The sequence below is a fragment of the Electrona antarctica genome (assembly GCF_951216825.1).
Source record: "Electrona antarctica genome assembly, chromosome: 4".
Taxonomy (NCBI): domain Eukaryota; kingdom Metazoa; phylum Chordata; class Actinopteri; order Myctophiformes; family Myctophidae; genus Electrona; species Electrona antarctica.
In genome coordinates this window covers 45,149,165-45,171,253 of record NC_136809.1, presented here as the reverse complement: position 1 = coordinate 45,171,253, position 22,089 = coordinate 45,149,165, and the positions used below count along the sequence as shown (strand labels likewise).

The window sequence follows — 22,089 nt, the reverse complement described above, 5'->3', positions numbered from 1 at the left end:
CGAACCAGAGGGCCTGGCTGTGTGTGGAGGCTGAGAAACCAAACTGGTGCTCCATCTATAACCGAATAACTGCTGCCACCTCGGATTACTGTACAAGACGAAGATGTAGAATGAAGAAAGAATAAAGGACGGATTTTGAATACACTGGAAAAACAGACCGTGAGAGACGGGAATTGGAATAAAGGATTAGTGGAGTGGTGGTGGGGGAGGAGGAGGAGGAGGGAATGTCCTCTCCCGTAGTTGGCTCGTTTGAGAAGAATACCTTTCTTCCCAGGATGGAGGAAGAAGAGGATGAGGTGAACCGATCTTCTGTGTTTAAACTGTAGAAGTGTGTCTTTTGTACAGTGGTTGTAGCCTCGGAAACCCAGACGTTTTTATTTCCAGGGAGAAAAAAAAAGTCTGGGTCCGAGTCCACTTCAATTCGGCATAGAGTAGTGCAAACATCGCTCACTCTCTGCTGATTTCTGATCGTCTGCACCTTTGTTAAATTGACACACACACGCACACATGTACACACACACACACTCCTCTCTCTCTCTGTCGCTCTAAGTAATTAGTCTCATGTCGCGCAGCTGCGCATAGTTACTCCCGGCGGATCCTGCCGGGAGCTGCCTATGTCATAAAAAGCATAGGTGAGTTCCAGGCTACAGTTGTTGTGACTTGGTCCTTCCACCAAAAAGTTGCATAATGCATGTTGTTGAGATCATTGGCCAATGAAGAATTCGGCACGTTGTTACCATGCACACTTTGTTCTTGTTCTGGTGTCAGCTTTCTAGTTGTACTTGAATGGTCACTCTCTGGCCTTGCATGCAATGCTCACATCAAATCAGACCTGACATATTCTTTCTAACATGGCATAAGGTTGTCACAGCTAGCCTATATGCCAAAGCGGACTGATGCAGTATACAGTATAGTTATATTCCAGCATCATGGTGTGCCCAAAGTACAGTATATGTTAGCTTATGAACTGCTCTTTGTGTTACCGTATCACTGTGATTTAAAAAAAACAATCTTATAAGTATATCTTAAATCTGGCCATGAATAAATATCTTAAAGATGGAGTGCCACATTTTTTGTATTTTTCCAGTTTTTCATGTGTCTATGAGGTGACAGTACTTCATTAGACACCCTGGAGTCGTTTTTATGTGCAATGGTGTATTAACTTTGTATTTAGGGTTTCTTCCTGGAGGCTGAACCCTTGACAGTCAAACGGGCCAATGAAATAAACAGTAATATAGTGACATCACACTATCAGCCCTTCCCCTAACCCCTCCCCCTTTATCATACAACTACAGCAGGCTTCAGTTAAGGTGGATCACCAGGCATACTTAATGAACTGGTGGGCGTGCCCACATAAAAACAACATTTTAACAAATAATGTACACTTTTTTGAAAAAAGTATACCTCCTTATATAACAATAAGACCTGATGATCATGTTTTAGGGTGGAAAAAATCATGGCACTCTATCTTTAATATTTCTCAACCTGTGTCCACATTAAAGGTCTACAACACAGGTGCAGGACTGGTGCTAAATGCTCTCAATACTTTACTCTCATTGACTGTCAAATTTATTCCTGGCTGTGTTTAGCCACTGCCAGGATTTTTCTAAATATATTTGCTTACCTTTTTAGTAGTCACAGAATATTCATCTTCACTACGATCGCATGCTCAACCGTTGATAATCTGAGAGACGTTCGCTGTGCGTTCGCCAAAAGAAACTGCGTATAAAACCGCCTCTCTAGAGTCAATTGAAAATTCAATGGTGGTCGTGGCAAAAGTGGAACGATTCAGGAAGAGATGTGAATGTTCTAGAAAATTCTCTAACATGGAAGTGGATGGGATTTGTTTGCGACCACGTGGTTTCCTTGTTCCTCGCTTCACTGCGAATGGAACGGTGGATCATAGGTTAGCCAAGAGCGCCATCTAGTGTAAAAAACAAAAAAGCTAAAAGTCGTCGTTGGCAGTGTGGGCCTTTAGGAAATAAAGTCAATTGTGTAATGATCTTAACTTTGACTCTGTTTTCTGCTGTTCCCTAGAATGGATTGAACGCACTGCATTTGGCAGCTAAAGAAGGACATGTGGAGTTAGTGGAGGAACTACTGGACAGAGGAGCACCAGTTGACTCAGCCACCAAGGTACCATTCATATTTGATTATTTTATTCCACAAATGCTGATACGCACGCACGCACGCACGCACGCACGCACGCACGCACGCACGCACGCACGCACGCACGCACGCGCACACACACACACACACACACACACACACACACACACACACACACACACACACACACACACACACACACACATACACACATACACACATACACAAACACAAACATTGGGCTGCCATGCAACGGTTGGTACACACTAAGGCCCCATTTACACTGGCAGCCAAAATCTGATTTCAGGAGATCCCAAAATTAATAAAAATCGGATTCCATGTGACTTTTTTGTGTTTAGACTTGTTTAAACACATCAGATTCAATTCGGATGTGGCACAGATCTGATTCAGGCTGGATCTGGCTGCCAGTGTAAATGTGGCCTAAATTCAGTCTGAACACACAGATCCGATCTGGCCACTACAGTGTGAACAGTCGGGCCAAAAGATCGGATTTGAGAATTAAATCGGATTTGGCTGGATTTGACTGCAGTCTAAATGGGGCCTTGCCATTATGCCTAGCCTTTGCTCTTTAGGAATACATAAGGGAGCCTGGGCTAGTGAGAGAGAGAGAGAGAGAGAGAGAGAGAGAGAGAGAGAAAGAGTGTCTCTCTCTCTCTTGGGGGGCAGGGGTGGGATAAGGGACTCAAGGGATGGTGAAATGAAGGGAATGAGGGAGGGAGTGTGACAGATGGAGAGAGACACACAGTACAGCAGTATCACAGTATCTAACAGTGTAAATCACTGCTTGGAAGTTCACCCTTCCTGAAACTTGAGAGTCGTAGTCTGCGGTGTGTGTGTGTGTGTGTGTGTGTGTGTGTGTGTGTGTGTGTGTGTGTGTGTGTGTGTGTGTGTGTGTGTGTGTGTGTGTGTGTGTGTGTGTGTGTGTGTGTGTGTGTGTGTGTGTGTGTGTGTGTGTGTGTGTGTGTGTGTGTGTGTGTGCGCGTGTGTGGGACTGGGTGATGAGGTGTGGGGGGGGGGTTAAACGAGGCACTTAACAATTTAAAGCAGCTGCAGGCAATTTTACATGCTGTGTTATAATCAATAATACTGTATGTTATACTGTACTAAAGAAAATGCAAGGTGACAGGTAATGGCTGTGTTCATTTTGGTCTGTATGTATGTAAGTTGCTCACGCATGTACTGTCTGGGTGTAGAAGAGAAGTCTCTATGCTCAGAATCCAGGTTGATATTATGACATTGTGTAATGGGGCGCCCACTGGCCTAGCTGTCCAGGCGTTATGCCACATATAGGCTCGACAGCACGCCACGTGTTGGAGTCCCGTTCATATGACGACCTTTGCTGCATGTCTCCCCCCGTCTCTCTCCCTCTTTCTTGTCATTGTTCACTTGTATCTATCAATATAATAAAGGCAGAAAAGCCAAAAATAATATTGTGAGGAACAGGGCTGGATTTAACCTCCCAAGGTCCCCCGGGCTAGACAAAATGTCAGGGCCCCCCTGAGCTGTGCGGTGCATTTCGTCCGGAATTTTTTTTGGGGTACCCAGCCCCCCCAAAAGAGAAAGGCAGGCAGGCAGACAAACAACTAGTCGACATTGGCAGGGGTTTCAACAGCTACCCCACAACACAGCGTCACTGTCTGCAGTGCAGACAGCAGAGCAGAAGCTCTCAATGTTTTAACCATAATTTATACTAAATACAGTATGCAATAACTAAACATAAATCTCACTTGAATTGGATTGCAATACTTTGCAATTTCAAATTATAAAAGAAAATAAACTTTCTTCTACCCAATGGTAAATCCGCCTATGGTGAGGAAGATCGAGAGAGAGCGTGGGCATGTGTCTGACTTAACAGCCAGCAATAGTAAACAACTATCAAGGAATGTCTCACCTCGCTCGTCAGCTGCCCTATGCCTGGGACTGAAATACCCTCTCATGAGTCGACATGACCCTAGTCATCAATCTTTCATTACTTTACTCATATTAATTAGTAAAGTAATGCCAGCCAGCCCTTGTGTGTGTGTGTGTGTGTGTGTGTGTGTGTGTACATGCTTAATGATGTTATCCTGTAACATACAGAGCTGAGTATGAGTTGTACAACCCAATTCACTTGGACACACAAACAACCAACTGCTATTTATGTAAAGGTTTCATATTAAACATGCACATGCGTTAAAACACTGGTGGGTTTCGATGCTAAAGCTTGCTACTCTCTGCATTGCAGAAAGGAAATACTGCCCTCCACATTGCCTCGTTGGCGGGACAAAAAGAGGTAGCCAAGATACTGGTGAAGAGAGGTGCGGATGTTAACTCCCAATCACAGGTGAGAAAACAATCCTTCTGAAGGGCAGCGATTAGCGCACGTAGTAATTCATTTTCAATGAGGCCTGCTTCTTTTTTTTTTCGAGGGGCGACAACACAAGCGTATTTACGTGAAATTGTCGTGCACGTGCCCGCAACTATAAACCTGCATTGTGTTGAGTTTTTTTTTTTACGCTTGCGTTGTCGTGCCCCTCAGACCTGGAGCAGACCTGTCGTTGATCCAGGCGACATCTGCGTTAATCGATGCCCGTCTGAAAGTACCTTAACCCATTTACACCCGAAGACGCATCTGTGTCACCTTATTTTAAACTTTAGCTGTTGAAAGCGTGGCACCGAGTGCCGCGCAATGAGCTTGTAGATCTGCCATTTGAAAAAAAAACATGAAAATGTGTGTAAATCTTTGAATATATATTCTTTCACAGTGAACGTTTTTTATTAAAATATTTGCTTCTGGGGAGTCCCTGGAAAACATATTTTCAGATGGGGGTCCGTGGCCAAATACAGATAATTCTGTGGGTCCATGACACGAGTATCCGTGTGTCTGTGCCTGTGTGTCTGTGTCTGTGCGTGTGTGTCCGTGCGTGCGTGCGTGCGTGCGTGCGTGCGTGCGTGCGTGCGTGCGTTCTAACCTCTATAGAATGGCTTCACACCGATGTACATGGCAGCCCAGGAGAACCACTTGGATGTGGTGCGCTACTTGCTGGAGAATGAAGGCAACCAGAGCATAGCGACAGAGGTATCTTTCTGTCTCGCATCACAAACGCCCTACTGCAACCATCCATTATCTTCTTAGCAATTGTACTATCAATTACTTTTTTCGTTTGTCAAATAACAAAGAAGCGCATTTAAAAAAATGTATATATTAATGAATCAATGTGATAGAATTCTAGTTGATTTTTCGACTAAATCGGCTTGTCTGATCATGCCTTATTTTATACGTTTGTCATACAACGGTACAATGGTGTAACAAAAATAGCCGGTCTATATATGCTCGCAATGCGTAACAATGGGATGTTTTGTGAGCTTGTAGATCTGCTGTTTTGGATATATTTTTTAGAAAATCTATTATTTTTTTAATTAGCCCTTCGCATTAGTCCCTCCCCAACCCATCCTTGTCCAATAGGCACGTTAGCAGTGAGGAGACAGGGCAACTGTCCTTCTCACCCATTGAGATGCATGTTAAATGATGAGATTTCTCCATATAAATAATCGATCATTTCAGTAGCAAGAGCATCAAAATGTCTTCTAGATCTAGTCAACCAGGCCTGCAGTAGGCTATGCACTGGACAAAATGTGCATGACATTATTTCAATAAACTAGAAATACGAGGAAATGACAGAGGGAGAAACAGTATCCAACATCAACTTTAACGACCGTACGACAGGAGTTTTCATGTTGGACACGGTAAGACAACGGTGATTAGTATTATTGCCATCACCTGGTTGGGTCAGTCGTGTAACTTTCCTGACGATAAGCTGTGTATGTGTTCAACAACACAGCCATGCAAAATTGACAGCTATGAGGTGACGAAAGCTTGTCCTTTATAGCAACAGTTGCTAAACTATATGGATTGGCATTGGACAATCGCTTTTTGGGGTGGGGTTTAGCCGGCGAAGGGCTAATTGATCATTTTATATAATCAATATTCTTTTATAATGATCGATTACATCATTTTGTTCCATTAAATGTTGCACCCGTGAAACACACTCCCTATTGTTCTAACTATTCTAAGTCTAACTATTACATTTCCCCCTCTCTCCCTGTCCCTCATTCTATGGGTTGTGCAGGATGGTTTCACGCCCCTGGCCATCGCCCTCCAGCAGGGTCACAACGCGGTGGTGTCCTTGCTCCTGGAACACGACACCAAGGGAAAGGTCCGCCTGCCAGCCCTGCACATCGCCGCGCGCAAGGACGACACCAAGTCTGCTGCCCTCCTGCTGCAGAATGACCACAACGCTGATGTCCAGTCAAAGGTGAGGCAGGGAGACCCAGAGGGAGGGTGGATGGATGGATGGATGGAGGAATATGATCATTGGTCAAGTATGTCTGTAGAACCAGCTCAGTGGCCTTGTGGTTAGAACCAAGCCCCCAGGGAGGCTCTCCACTGTTGAAGCACTCGGCCCTAGTGGTTAGAGCATGAACTGCAGGCGGACCCGTGGTTTCATGACGAGGAAACCCAGTGCAGGAGGGGTTTAACATTGAGCGCTCAGTTGCACTTCTGCATTTGCCAACAAAAATTTGGTTGGCAAATGCGGAAGTAGAGGGTTCTTCCGGGTGCTTCAAAACGCCACTGAGCAACTTCCACTGAAATGAAATGTGACCAAATTTGACTGAGGGACTGCCATTGGATTCTTTTGAATTTTCGTTTTCTCATGTCATGTGAAAGCAGGGAGTCATAGCTTCAAATGGACATATTGGTTGTTCAGTTTGACCCACCGGTTTTGGAGATATGGCTTATAGAGTGATGTCTTGCAGAGAAACAGCGAGTTGAGAAAACAGGCTTGAAAAGGTTCACTTCTGTGGACTCTAACATTACACCTAGCTACATGTTTAAGCACTTATTTCATATTTATGTCGATTTCAGCACTGACACTTATTTCAGACATGCTCTAGTAAGTGAAGAGTCTGCCTGTGCTTTTAACTAATTTTGAAAAAAATCTAAAGTTTTTCTCCTCTGGTGAAAAGCTGGAATTTGCGTGATGGCAGTCTCTCAGTCAAATCTGGTCACAAATGAATGGGAGGGAGGGGGGGGGGGGGGGGTTACGCTCCGGTTCTGTGTCTATCCTTTTATTGCTCTATGGTTCTAACCCCGGGCCGGGTCATACCAAAGACAAAAAAATTGGACCCAGTGCCTCCCTGCTTGGCACTCAGTATCACAGGTTGGATTGGGGGTAATGTCCAAGACATACTAGCGTCATGTCCAGGGGGTGTACTTGTACATCAAGCTGCCTCACGCTACAGAAACAGGAGGTAGGCTCCTGCCCTATGGGCCTCATGGCTCGGCAAGGCTAACTTATGTCTGTAGAAGGGACGGAGGGAATCCGTGGCGGTGATAGAGGTAGAGGAGGGGGGAAGGGGTGTAGACAGAGATCAGGGAGAAGTGTGAAGCGATCACTTTTAGGCATTTAGCGCTTAATCCAGAGCGATTTACAATAAGCGCGGTCAACACAAGTTAATACATCAAATGCATAGAAATGATAATCTACAACCAAGAACCTATCAGTGTAACAGTAGAATATCCTCCAAAAAATTATCCATAATATGTAGGCTACTACATTGAAACTATACACTGTATATAGGATGCCAGGTCAACAACCTAGCATCTGTCTACATAACATGCTATTTAATGCTATGTTGATGCGTTATACATTGCCTAAAATACATCAAAAAGATTTCAAGTGTAGAGGGGGAAAATAAAAGAAGTGAACATAGACCCCGGGGGAAGTATTATACGGGTTTAGCTGGTTTAAGGACCATACTGTTGATCTGCCATGTTCGGCCCACTGACTCACGGTATGGTTTAAGGACCATACTGGTGATCTGCCATGTTCGGCCCACTGACTCACGGTACACTTGAAATTACTGCTAAATATTGTGTGATTTTAGAAGACGCCACAGGATTCCATCCCATTAATTTCAGTACAGTATGAATGTTAACTTGCATAGACTTGAAGTAATCCAAATATCACGTGTGATTCTTTTTGGTCAGAGTTAAGTTATACATGATACATATTGATTTACTTATTTTATTTAAACTCCCATGACTTATTAACCATTCAACAAGGTTTAGCCAACATTAACATATTCAGGTAAAACTTTTCATATTTTATATGGACTATGAAATGTAAAAGAAATATGCTAAATTATATAATATAATATAATATGCCATTAACGGGAAAAAGGGTCTATGATTAAAATGATGATCTTTATAGAGGGTATGCGTGTGACATCATCATCATTCCCGTTAAGTTATGCGGGAACGCCTACCGAGTGGCAAAAAAACTACTTTCTGCCCACTTTCTGCCCTCTCATACATCCAAACGGAAAAGTCCTATCTGATTGCATTAAACGACATTAAACTCACGTTGCCACTCACTTTGCCACTCAATTTGCCACTCACATTATGCATGCGTATACCCTCTATTGCTAGAGCTCTGCCTAGCCCTAGACAATGACTTATTTTGATAATGGTATGGGCTTTTAATACTTTTAATATTCCCTCGTTGTTAAATCCAAGTGAGAAGCAGACATGACACTATACCAATACTTAAAATGCCTTTATTACAATGTTCAAAAGAGCTCCTCCAACCATTTGATGTCTTTTTTCTTTTTAACTGTGTAGTGCGTATCTATTTATGCTTCTCTCTCTACTTGTTAGTTATCTTGTTTATTAGCTGACACGTGCAGCGATAATGATAACTCTGCTGCTCGGCTAATTGTTTGTTGTCAACTTATCACTTGCGTTTTGAGAGATTAGGTCCACGTGGTGTGTGTGCCTGCCCTTGGAAGCATTCTCTGGTGTGCCGGGTTTATATGTCTGCTGTCGGGGAGAAACCACCTAACTCCAAAATGTTCATTTTTCAGGAAATTAAAAATTAACAATTTTCAGGAAATTAAGAAAACCATATATTTTGAAAACAAAGCAATGGTGCCTCATCAAAGTTGGTGTTGTGACTTTATACATTGTCAATTACTTCCGCAAGAGGGGGAGAGGTGGTGGAATTAGCTTTACTGTTTGAGGGTCCAATGGAGTTAAGAGGTTTTGTCCGAAGCGCTTTTTACTACTTTTCATTGGTTCAATATTTTTGAAACAACACACAGATGTAAAGTGTGTTCAATATCACTGATTTATGCTAAAGAAAATAATCAAAAACCTCAAAAATGGAGTTAGGTGGTTTCCTCCCGACCCCAACGATATCCACTTTGTGGTGAAACAATCCTTAACAACGCTACCGCCTATCACCCTCTCTCTCTCTCTCTCTCTCTCTCTCTCTCTCTCTTTTTATGCATCCTAACCAGATGATGGTCAATAGAACCACAGAGGTATACAGACCCATTCTACTGATGATGACACGTTGTTGTTGTTGTGTTTTTCCATCACTTACAATAATCTTTTCCGCTCTTTCGTTTTGATCGTTCCCTTATTGAATGGAGCCTTATTGGAAACTGCATGTCAGAATTATGTACCAAAAAACATGGCACTGGTCTCTGTGTGTGACACAGGCGTGCATTTGACAGTGCTGTACTTTACACTGCATGGCTGAAAGTGGATATTTGTGATTTTGTGATTATTCTTTTTTTGTTAAAACAGGAGATATATATATTATTTTATTTTATCATTCATCTATTCTAGTTTACTTCAGTCTACAGATCTAATCATTTACATATAACTCTGTTATACAAACAACACTAAATCATTGTTATTTTGTGCAACACATGTCTGCTCAAGCTTGGGTTAACTTTGTTTCTTAATTAAATTGCACCATGTCCATCAGAATGGGAAGGTAAGGAGTGAAACAGTATCGATACACCTCTGTCTATAATGCAGATATTTATATGTAGCGCATATATACATGTCCATCTGTCCGTCTAAGTACATACTACATGTATAGCATAGAAGCTTCAGTTGATCTTTGTCCATTATTTTAATCAATGTTTGTTTGTTTTTTACAATGGGGAGGGGGGTGTCAAACTTTAAACAGTTTTTTTGCTTATTTTTTTATTTTTATTTTTAATAGCAAGCAGGGTATTGTTTGAAGGCTTTGGCATGTGTTATTTTCTGCATGTGCGATTTTGGGGTATGATGATACATTTGCAGCATTTCTTTGTATTGTATGTTAACTAATCTATACGTCTCATTTGTTTGTTTCTTCCAGCCTCACTGCCTCATTAATTGGCATGTTGCATGCTTTAGGGTCAAGGTTATTTCAGTTTGACTTTGTGTTTGATGATGAATATGGAGCAGAACATAACTTTCTTTCTTTCTCTTTCTTTCTTTCTTTCTTTCTTTCTTTCTTTCTTTCTCTTTCTTTCTTTCTTTCTTTCTTTCTCTCTTTGTCTTTCTTTCTTTCTTTCTGTCTTTCTTTCTTTCTTTCTTTCTTTCTTTCTTTCTGTCTTTCTTTCTTTCTTTCTTTCTTTCTTTCTTCCTTCCTTCCTCCCTCCCTCCCATCCTCTGTCTAACAGAGTGGGTTCACGCCCCTCCACATTGCTGCCCACTATGGTAACGTGAACGTGTCTACTCTGCTGTTGAACAGAGGAGCTGCCGTGGACTTTACAGCCAGGGTAACACTTCTGCTTCCTAGTTCTTTTTTTTGGCTCCTCTGCATCAATGATGTCTAACCAACTTTCCACAATGTCTGTTCTCTAAAGCAGGGGTTCTCAACCCGTGGGTCGCGACCCCTCTGGGGGTCGCCAAATTATTTTAGGGGGTCCCTAAATTATTTTCCCAAAAAAAAATAAAAAAAAAATAGATTTTTTTTAAATTTTATTTTCACGATTTTTCAAAAATAGCAGACCTACAAGCTCGTAGCGCGCCACTCGGTGGCGCGCTATGAGCTTGTAGATCTGCTATTTTTCAATAGCTAAATTATAACAATGCTTAAAACACCAAAAGGGGTTCCCGCCCAAAATGGTTTAAGGTTATTGTAGCAGTCAATTTATATTGGGGGTTGGGAGGGGGCGGGGCGGGGGTCCCGAGACATTGCCAAAGCATTTCCGGGGGTCCCCGGCCAAAAACGTTGAGAACCCCTGCTCTAAAGCATAGATGTCTAAATTGATATACTGCTCAAAATAATTATTGAGGGGAAAAAAACAGTTTTGTTTTTGTAAGCGTTATACAGTATGCACCGCTCACGAAAACATATTTGTAAATGACAAAATTAAGAGAATGAAGTGTTCCCTTAATTTCATTGTCATTATTTTTGATCGTCTGTCCTGGGCGGCTGTAGCTGACTAAGCTGAGTGGGTAGAAAGTGTGGTAAAATGGAAAATGGTGCATTTATATAGCTTTTATCCAAAGCTTATTAGATTGTGCATTACATTCACCCATGTGACACACACACACACACACACACACACACACACACACACACACACATACACACACACACACACACACACACACACACACACACACACACACACACACACACACACACACACACACACACACACACACACACACACACACACACACACACCGATGGCAGAGGAGCAATTAGGGGTTCAGAGTCTTGCTCAAGTTCACTTTGACACTTACTCTGGGGAGCCCATGGGGCCTCGTGGGAAATCAGAAAGTTTGAAAAGAGATGTGTGGAAATGTCCAAGTGTCCTGCGCAAGACCTAACTAACTGCTCCCCGGGTCCGGAATTGATGGCATTATCCACTGCTCCTAATGGTAAGGATGAGTGAATGCAGGGGCCTAATTCCACATTCTTGACACTACAGAATGGGATAACACCTCTCCATGTGGCATCCAAGAGAGGCAATACGAACATGGTGGCCCTGCTGTTGGACAGAGGAGCTCAGATAGATGCTAAGACTAAGGTAAGACTCATATCTTATGTTGCCACAGAAGCCGTTTTTAAATGAATGCTGACAAAGCATTTGACAACCCTCTGCTGTTAAAGGGCATGGCAACCTGCTGCTATTATGTAAAGACAGGCCATTTCAATGTTCATGTTCATTCACTGGCACTACCAGGTATTCATTCATTCATTCTTTATCCCATGCCAATGCCTTCCATTCTGAGCATTTTAGCTTGAGGCAAAAACTACCCCAGGTCATGAACCGGGAGTTATGTTATTGGTTAACTCTATCGCTAATAAAAAAAAGCATCTAAAAAAAGCTAAATACATGGACGTTGTGTGTGTGTGTGTGTGTGTGTGTGTGTCTCTTTGTGTGTGTGCGTGCGCGTACGTGTGCGTGTGTGTGCCGCACCTCACAGGATGGGCTGACCCCCTTGCACTGTGCCGCCAGAAGTGGACATGACCCTGCAGTGGAGATACTACTGGAGAAAGGAGCTCCGATGTTAGCGAGAACCAAGGTTTGATGCTCACACACACACACACACACACACACACACACACACACACACACACACACACACACACACACACACACACACACACACACACACACACACACACACACACACACACACAGTCACACACACACACACACACACACACACACACACACACACACACACACACACACACACACACACACACACACAGTAGACACTGTAGAATTACACTGCCTGTTCCCTTCAAGATCTTATATTACGACACAAGAATACAGTTATTTGGTTTTGGTTCCACAACATTAAACCCACTCTTTCTTTTACTGTTCTCTCGATGCATCTCTTTTCCAAATTTTGTCCTGGCCAGAACGGGCTTTCCCCGCTCCACATGTCGGCCCAAGGAGACCACGTCGAGTGTGTGAAGCACCTGCTGCAGTACAAGGCGCCCGTCGACGACGTCACTCTGGACTACCTGACGGCGCTGCACGTAGCGGCTCACTGCGGCCACTACAGAGTCACCAAGCTACTGCTGGACAAACGGGCCAACCCAAATGCTAGAGCACTGGTATGGACACACAAACACGCACGTTGAAGCAGAGGCAAAGGCGCGCTCGCACACAATAGAACCTCGGCGTGTCGTGTGCATACGTTCTCACACAAAAAGGGGAGATCGAAGCACACACGCACGCTTGCACACTAGCAGTTAATCAAGGAGGCAGACAGAAACACACAGGTTAGACCCATATAACGGTACAGCATGTCCATTACTCTATGTGCATATGCACCATTCCCCTCACACACAGATGTTGTCAGTCTCTGTCATTAAGTCACTCACATGCTCCCTCAAGCAAAAACTCATTGGTTGAATCACTTTCTCTCAGAGGTCTTCACAGGTCTAAAATGATGGACCCGAACCCTAGTGGACCCTTGTAATTCGTACGAGATCCGATTGATTCTGAATAATTTTTTGAATGACGGATCTGAACCCTAATTGGACCCCTGAAATTTCCTGCGAGATCCAATTATTACAGAACCGACAATTGTTACGATATTGTTATTATAAACAAAAGAATTACAATTGCTATTGAAAATGTCATCTTCTACCAGTACATGCCAGTGATAGGCAACCCCCTAATGAAATGTAAAAACTAGGTAGCATCTTACAAGACAATGACTTTAATTTTAATTATATGTTTTCACCTCGCTGAAAAAGGAATTCATGATCTCGCACTTATGATGTGCTCTCTCAACTCAGCTGGCAGTCTGACATGCATGCGCAGCTCTGTAACTGTTTTGTCGCTTATTTTGTGCTGCAGTAATCTGATCCTAGGTCAGTCTAATCATCACGCAGCAATTCATGCTTTTCTCTCCTGATCAGCGCTGAGTATGGGTCTTCTCGGATCAACTCGGGTATTACGAATAATGATAAAACCCGGGACCCGAGCTAATAGCATCTGAACCGCCCGAGACACAATTGACCATTACAAAACACGGACCCCAACGGTCTTGGGTATTGTCGGGTTATTTTCGGTTCGGACCCGTGAAGACCTCTACTCTCTCTCTCCTTTTTGGACTGGTCTCCATCAGAATGGTTTCACGCCCCTCCATATTGCCTGTAAGAAGAATAGAGTGAAGGTGATGGAGCTGCTGGTCAAATATGGAGCCTCCATCCAGGCCATTACTGAGGTGACACCATTGGACACAGTTTGTGACCATTTACCTTCAACATATTATACCGTGCATTGAATATGTATAATTATGTAAGAGTTGTTTGATGCATTTTGATATTGCACCGGTGTATTTCTCTCCATGTCCATCTATGTCTCTCTCTCTCTCTCTCCCCAGTCTGGACTGACCCCCATCCATGTAGCAGCGTTCATGGGCCACCTGAACATTGTCCTCCTCCTGCTGCAAAACGGTGCCTCTCCCGATGTCTGCAATATCGTGAGTGTTGCCCAGTCACAGCCTTGGATTCTTATATATTATAAATTATAAGTCACTAGTCCATACCAGTTCGGGGATATGAGTATGACATACCCAAAGTATGTGCAGCGTTTTGGTTGTGTGCTGTGTGTACATGCATTGCATTTGCATTGCTGAACAATCCCAAAGTAATAGTAGCAAATATTAAAACCATTCATGTGAATGATTTTCCAGCCAATCGCAGCGCAGAATGACACACCTTCCAGCCAACGTGGAGTGGTGTGACCAATGAGAATGCTTAGTTGCACTGAACAGGTGCACGTGTGCCTAAAATGAGTGCACCCTGAAGTCCTCCTGATAGCTAAATGTTTCTAAATGAATAACATGCAAAACAGTTAAAATTCAAAAGCAATTGAAATTCTCTACTATTTATTTATGTCTATTGGGTGTGTTGTAATGTACTTTACAATTCATGGGATCATGATATATATTTCTATCGTCTCTTTTTGGTTTTACTGTTAATAGCGTGTTATTCGTGTGTGATTTGCTGATATGCATGTGTGTTCTAGCGAGGTGAAACGGCCCTCCACATGGCGGCACGTGCTGGTCAGATGGAGGTGGTTCGCTGTCTGCTAAGGAATGGTGCTCTGGTGGACGCCATGGCCAGGGTGAGTCCACTGCCACAACATCGATATCATATTAGCTGCTGGCAGCGCATTGTCCTCTTCTGTTTGGTATGAATATGCACCACTTTGTGCATTGACTGTGTAAGAGAAAAACATAGTAAAGCACAGGGGTTTGATTAGCTTCGTTTGGAACCTCACCCTCCGCTATTAGCTCAGAGAAGAGGTTCTGTGTCAGGATATCCCTGCATAGGGTGAAAGGGTTAGAGCCTTTCCAACTGCAGTGTAGAAAACCCTTTTCACAGTATCGTATCTAAAAAGTGATAGAAGTTTGTGTGCACAGTAAAGATTTTGGAGCGGGGTGAGACAACCACTTAAAATTCAACTTTTTCAATTTCTTTTGTGTTTTTGGGGCTCCCATATGTGTTTTATATCCCCACAAATAACCAATTTTGAACAATCAGGCTTTCATATAATATAGGTGGTTTAATGGAAATTGCTCTCAGGAACAGCTCAAGTGATTTTGTCCTCATCGTGATGTCATCAATGACACCCTACTTTGTATAATTCCTCCTCTTCTACAGTCTGCAGTTCCAAATTTGCATTTCCACTTTGTTTACAATGTCCACCATTGTTGATTTTCCAAGCTGGCATGGAATGGAAACAAGCCTGGGTTTATCTAGCATCAGTATTATCAGTATTATAATGACTCAAATATTAAATAATCTGCATATCAGCACCCCCACCACCTCAGGACATTGTGGTACTGCAGCTAAAACTGCTTTCAAAGTCCAGAAAGAAATGACAAGGACTGCATATCAGAGTTGTGATTAAGGCTCAAACCATTAGAAATAACTTTGAGGGACATAGACAATATGATATTAAATATTAAAAGCAGTTTTAAAATGCATGTTATTTGCGCTTTAAATAGCTTATTTAGTCAGCCTGTGTGTGGCCAACACACACCCTCGGCCTGCATGCTTCCATAAGATTGCACTGGGAAAACATGGCTGACTGAAAGGGGGTTTGATTTATAGTTGCTTTCAACTCACCGTTATTTATTCTGTTTTGTTTTTATCCCATTGTTTCTGTTTGTCTTAAATCGATATTTCCACATTCTCTCCCCGTCGTCTCTACACCTCCAACCCCGCCATAGGAGGAGCAGACACCCCTCCACATTGCCTCCCGTCTGGGGAAAACAGATATCGTGCAGCTGCTCCTGCAGCACATGGCTCACCCGGACGCTGCCACCACCAACGGTTACACTCCCCTCCACATTTCGGCCAGGGAGGGTCAAGTAGAGACTGCCGCCGTGCTCCTGGAAGCTGGGGCCTCACATTCACTGGCCACCAAGGTGAGTGATACACATACATCATACGTATAGGCTATAGCGTAATGTGGCTACATTTCTAGAAAGCACATAGTAGAGGAGAAGTCAACGTACGTGTCTTAAGTTATGCACTTATGACGAATACAATGTATTATTTTAGATCAAATGATTGCACCTCATAAGGATATTATCCTACCAAGTGTTTATATGAATACGCTGAACTGGTGCAGGAAACTCACATACAATAAAATCAGTCATCAGTGTACTGACACGCATAGCCTACGGATGCGAGGCTTACATAAGTACTCACGCACATTCATCATCATCAGTACTAAACAGTGAAGACATCTTTCATCTTTCTCCACCCCCCCTCACAGAAAGGATTCACTCCATTACATGTAGCTGCTAAGTATGGAAGCCTGGAAGTAGCAAAACTCCTTCTTCAGCGCAGAGCTCTCCCCAACGACGCTGGCAAGGTGAGAATAAGGGCATGCTGTACTGCAGCACAGGGGTAGGCAACCTCAGGTACGGGTGCCAACATGTTGGCACAGGGGAAGGTGATCACTGGGGAAGGTGATCACTGGGGAAGGTGATCACTGGGGAAGGTGATCACTGGCACACTGTCATAAATGTGATCACCTTCCCCTGTGCCAACATGTTGGCACAAGGGAAGGTGATCACTGGCACACAGGGGAAGGTGATCACTGGCACACAGGGGAAGGTGATCACTGGGGAAGGTGATCACTGGGGAAGGTGATCACTGGCACACTGTCATAAATGCTTATGCTTATGTGAACACCCCAGACAGTTTTTTTTAAAAGTTACTTTGATTCAGTATTTAGATATTTGATATTCAATTTAGCTGCCCCGCCCCCTTCCTATACAAACCCATTATAACTTCAAACTCCATTTTAAGCATGATGGGTCATCGAAAAAACCTGTCCTTTGGTTTTTAGTTTGGTTTTAGTCTCCTCCGGCCTCCTCCTGGAGGAGGTTCTTTTCCAAATGTCACCAGAAAAAAGGTTGGGTATTTTCGATGAATCTAGCATGGTTAAAATGGAATTTGAAGTTATAATAGGTTTGTATAGGAAGGGGGCGGGGCAGCTAAAACGAATATCAAAAATATTGAATTACTGAATCAAGCAACTTAAAAACTGTCTGGGGTGTTCACATATAAGCCTGAGTAGACGATAAAATGATTTTTTTTAAAAAAGTGAAGTATTAAAAAAGGTTTAGTCAGTTTAATGAAGTCCCATCACGCTCACATCTACATATTTACAAATGTATATACAAATTACATCTTGCACATAATTTTACATTCAATTGTTGCCTACTCCTGCTGTAGCACAACAAATACCCTTCACAGATATGGGTTAAAGTTTGTCATAGACTTTCAATCTATTGTTAATACTTTGCATGACTGCATTCTCATAAAACACAATGTATTATATACATTTGTATCACAGCATAAACTGCTCTTTAACCAATAATGTGTTTTACAGAATGGCCTTACTCCGCTGCATGTGGCAGCGCACTATGATAACCAGCAGGTGGCACTACTGCTCTTGGATAAAGGTGCATCACCTCACAATACTGCAAAGGTTAGACTGAAATGTATTACATTTTATTTTCCATTTAATGTTTTTTTTTATTGATCATGATCATGATCTAAGCCAAGAATTCTTTTTTTACATTTTGCTTCCTTTGAATCTATGTTTCCATCTCTTTAATGTAGGCTAATGCACTTTGAGCTTCATGTTTTGTACAAAAGATAGTATACAAATAAAATAAAAAATATTATTATTATTATTATTATTATTATTATTATTATTATTATTATGAATGAATTAATGAAAAACTTTATTCCGAACATGATCAAATTATACAAAAAAGTCAAAGAATTAAAATAAGCGCAATATAGCACAAATAAAAGAATATTCCCAAAACAAAAAAACAACAAACAAAAAAACAAGCCTCACTGGCCGCAAGTATTACATAGCATACCATTATTATTATTATTATTATTATTCCTTCAACAAGAAAATATCTATTTGGATGCCACCTTAGATAAGGGACAGAGACATCGTGATCGATAATATTTTCCAACTCACTCTCTCGATCTGTTTCCTGGTCCAGAATGGCTACACTCCTCTCCACATCGCCGCCAAGAAGAACCAGACAGCAGTGGCTTTGGCGCTGCTGCAGTACGGAGCAGAAACCAACGTCCTGACCAAGCAAGGGGTCAGCCCGCTGCACCTGGCCGCCCAGGAAGGACACGCTGAGATGGCCAGCCTGCTACTGGGCAAAGGAGCACATGTCAACACAGCCACCAAGGTCACACACGAATACACTTTGTGCAAACATTACATAATACGTGCATGTACGATTATATGCGCATGCACAGACAAGACAAATCCAAGCACTTTTAATCGATCACATTGGCACATCATCACACACACATACACAGTGGTGGAAAGTAACTTCAGTAAGTACATTTACTTAAGTACTGTACACTTTTTAGGTATTTGTACTTTCCAATTTCCAGTACTTTTACTTCTACTCCACTACATCTCAGACGCAAATATTACTCCACTACATTTATTTGAAAACTTTAGTTAGTCCTTATTACATGTTTTATGTGGACCTCAGATAACATTATATATTATTATATACATTATATAACACATATTAACATCAACATACTAGGGCATTGAGTTTGTGTGAGTGTGTACACAGCATAAACCCGCTCCAACATGAGCTTCTCTCTGCTTGGTTGTAAACAGAGTGGACTGACTCCTCTGCACCTCGCAGCCCAAGAAGACAGGGTCAGTGCAGCAGAGGTACTGGCCAAGCATGATGCAAACTTGGACCAGCAAACTAAGGTAAACACATACTGTAATAATCAGAGATGTTAAAGAATGTGGAAGGTGCATTTCAGGCAGGCAGGGAAAGTGTGAATTATTTCCAGAATGCTGTCCCCATTGAAGCCCTTGAATTCCATGGACTGGATAACTTGACGTAAATCTATTTTGTTTCATTTCACAGCAGTGTGTGTGTGTGTGTGTGTGTGTGTGTGTGTGTGTGTGTGTGTGTGTGTGTGTGTGGTGACAGTGTTGTAGTAGATGGTGGTTGTCGTTTTTTCATTTGTCTGCCACGTTTGAAAGCAGTGCCTAGTGAAGTTTACAATGCCATGACCTACTTTCAAATACTGTCTGACAGAATCTAATAATTGTGAATAGAATCAGCAACAGATGCAACTGGTTTCACCAGAAGTCGTGAAACGGTTTGAGTCATGGAGAGTCATAAAAAGATTGTTTCATTTTATATCAGGCCGACACTTGGTGGACCGTGGACAGATTACAATGTTCTCCTCTCTTACTTAACTTACTTATTTATTCTCTTTCCATTTCAGCTGGGATATACCTCTTTGATTGTGGCCTGTCATTATGGAAATGCCAAGATGGTGAACTTCCTGTTGCAGCAGGGTGCCAATGTCAACGCAAAAACCAAGGTAGGCTACTGTAGGTTTTAAAATGTCCTTCAGATGCTGTTGACCAAAGGTGAATCACAATCTACCAGTAGATCTGTGCAGCAGGTAGACCATTATGACATGGTAGGTCTTATTGAGCTGGTCATTTTAAAAGTAGCTCTAAAGTAAAAAAAAAAAGAAAAAGAAGTGTGCTATAGGATTTAGGTCTCATGGTCTAATAAACCTCTTGTCTTTATTCTACAGAACGGATACACGCCTCTTCACCAGGCAGCACAACAAGGAAACACACATGTAATCAATGTGTTACTACAGCACGGAGCCAAACCCAATGTTACTACCGTGGTGAGACGAAACAAATCAAGCCTTTCTCACAAATCAAGAAAATGTATCGTTAGCCGGTCTTTAAGCAATCTCACTCTGTCGTTGTCTACCTCTCTCTCTGTGTGTGTCAGAATGGAAACACTGCTCTGTCCATCGCTAGACGTCTGGGCTACATCTCTGTGGTAGACACGCTGAAGGTTGTGACCGAGGAGGTCGTCACCACAACAACGGTATGTGTCTCATCGGTAGGGATGGAGCTCGTAAATATTTATTGATAACGAGCACCTTATCGATCAGGCTTATCAAGCCGGGTTCTTATCGAGCCCACTATCGAGCATTTTCTATTATTTTGTGGAAAGACGCGAGACAACAATACATTCTGAAACAGAACCAGTATCTTTTACTAGGGCCTCCAAATACAGCATTTTTCTAACACACGTCAATTTACCTTTTTACCTTTGGAAACTAATATTGAAGAAACTGTTAACTGGTAAATGTGTGTAACGTCACTTTAAAAGCATAATTTTGTTTACCGGGGCAGCACTGGTTGGCAGGTATCAATATACTTTTAGACCAACATGTTTGTGCCAGCTTGGGTGATTCAATTTATTTCTTGATTGCCTCTTGTCTTGATTGTTTAAACATGATGCCATAGGCCTCTATGCTCTATGCTTTATTGATAACGGGTTCTCAATAAGCGTGATTCTGCAGTGTCAGAATCTACCGTATAGATCCTGGACGGATTTAGTTTCCCCCATATTTCCACGAAACATTTCCGCGGACCCCCTAAGGATGACAGGATCCCACGTCTTGTACAATTGTTCATCTTGTTCGTCATGTTATTTTTCTTATGTTGTGTATCCATGGTTGTGTGTGTGTGTGTGTGTGTGTGTGTTGCTCCAGACGGTTACAGAGAAGCATAAGCTGAATGTTCCAGAGACGATGACTGAGATGCTGGATGTGTCTGATGAAGAGGGTGAGTGATGCCTTAACTTACTGTATGCCTTGGTGAATAAGTAGTACTGTGTTGTGTTGTGTGACACATCGCTTGGCAAAATGTTGAATTTTCAAACGGTAATGATTTTCAAAGAATACATTAGCGGTTATTTTGAACACAGAAGGAATCCACTTAATTTTTTACATGTGAACAAGCAACTATCATAAGCCACTCTCTCGCTCAAAACCTCAAACCCAAAGCAGCACCCATTCCCCTGTGCATTTTAAGACATGGATTGTGGGTGGGTGATGTATCTCGTTTTGTAGCTGTGGTTCTTAAGACTGTGTGTTCTGTAGCACTGAGGCTTATGGATGAAGAGCTATTCGCTGAGGTGTTTCTGGAGGAGGAGGAAGGTACTGGACAATAATTGACAGACAACCACTCTGTCCTTCCCTGCCTGCCAGTGTGTACTTGAGGCAATAGTCAGCCTCTGTGTTCTTGTGCATAATAATAAAAAACAAAAGGTTGAAGCATGCTGCAGTGGTTTTAATCCTCCAAGAAATTACACATTTAGAGAAGTAGCTATAAGTAGTTTTGGCCTGGATTTTATTGCTTTTAGTTCTTTTATTTTAATTTTTACAGTCAGCAATGTGTTAAACGCAAAAAAAAGACAAAAAAATGTAGTCTCTGTGACACCTCTAGGGGTGTCTGCGTTCAAGGTCATTGGTCATGACTAACCAATCAGGAAGTGGACCAATGACAAAGCTTCTAGGAAAATCTTTGAAGGCAGACTGCGGCCCCTAGAGGTGCCACAGAGACAAAATAAATAAATAAATAAATAAAAAAAGTGAGCGATTAACCCATTGCTGGCTGTCTGAATTAAAAAAATCAGACCAGTCTGAAGCGAGTGGTGCAACAGCACCCCCTATTGGTACTCTAAACATCAAACTCTAAACATAGTCCCATAGTCCCATAGTGACATAGGGACAA

At 42.3% G+C, this 22,089-nt stretch overlaps 1 protein-coding gene across 1 annotated transcript in view; it reads left to right on the top strand.

Annotated features, from left to right (window-relative positions):
• Positions 1–22,089, top strand: part of ank2a (ankyrin 2a, neuronal) — a 149,134-nt gene that overhangs the window by 34,078 nt on the left and 92,967 nt on the right. Inside the window, exons 3-24 of the mRNA XM_079499903.1 lie at positions 2,038–2,136; positions 4,355–4,453; positions 5,090–5,188; positions 6,240–6,425; positions 9,472–9,495; positions 9,948–9,956; positions 10,636–10,734; positions 11,899–11,997; positions 12,398–12,496; positions 12,843–13,040; positions 14,063–14,161; positions 14,321–14,419; positions 14,968–15,066; positions 16,178–16,375; positions 16,729–16,827; positions 17,854–17,952; positions 18,488–18,685; positions 19,135–19,233; positions 19,764–19,862; positions 20,085–20,183; positions 20,294–20,392; positions 21,066–21,138. Coding sequence (XP_079356029.1) covers positions 2,038–2,136; positions 4,355–4,453; positions 5,090–5,188; positions 6,240–6,425; positions 9,472–9,495; positions 9,948–9,956; positions 10,636–10,734; positions 11,899–11,997; positions 12,398–12,496; positions 12,843–13,040; positions 14,063–14,161; positions 14,321–14,419; positions 14,968–15,066; positions 16,178–16,375; positions 16,729–16,827; positions 17,854–17,952; positions 18,488–18,685; positions 19,135–19,233; positions 19,764–19,862; positions 20,085–20,183; positions 20,294–20,392; positions 21,066–21,138 — 2,371 coding nt within the window. The remainder of the gene's footprint in view (positions 1–2,037; positions 2,137–4,354; positions 4,454–5,089; positions 5,189–6,239; positions 6,426–9,471; positions 9,496–9,947; positions 9,957–10,635; positions 10,735–11,898; positions 11,998–12,397; positions 12,497–12,842; positions 13,041–14,062; positions 14,162–14,320; positions 14,420–14,967; positions 15,067–16,177; positions 16,376–16,728; positions 16,828–17,853; positions 17,953–18,487; positions 18,686–19,134; positions 19,234–19,763; positions 19,863–20,084; positions 20,184–20,293; positions 20,393–21,065; positions 21,139–22,089) is intronic.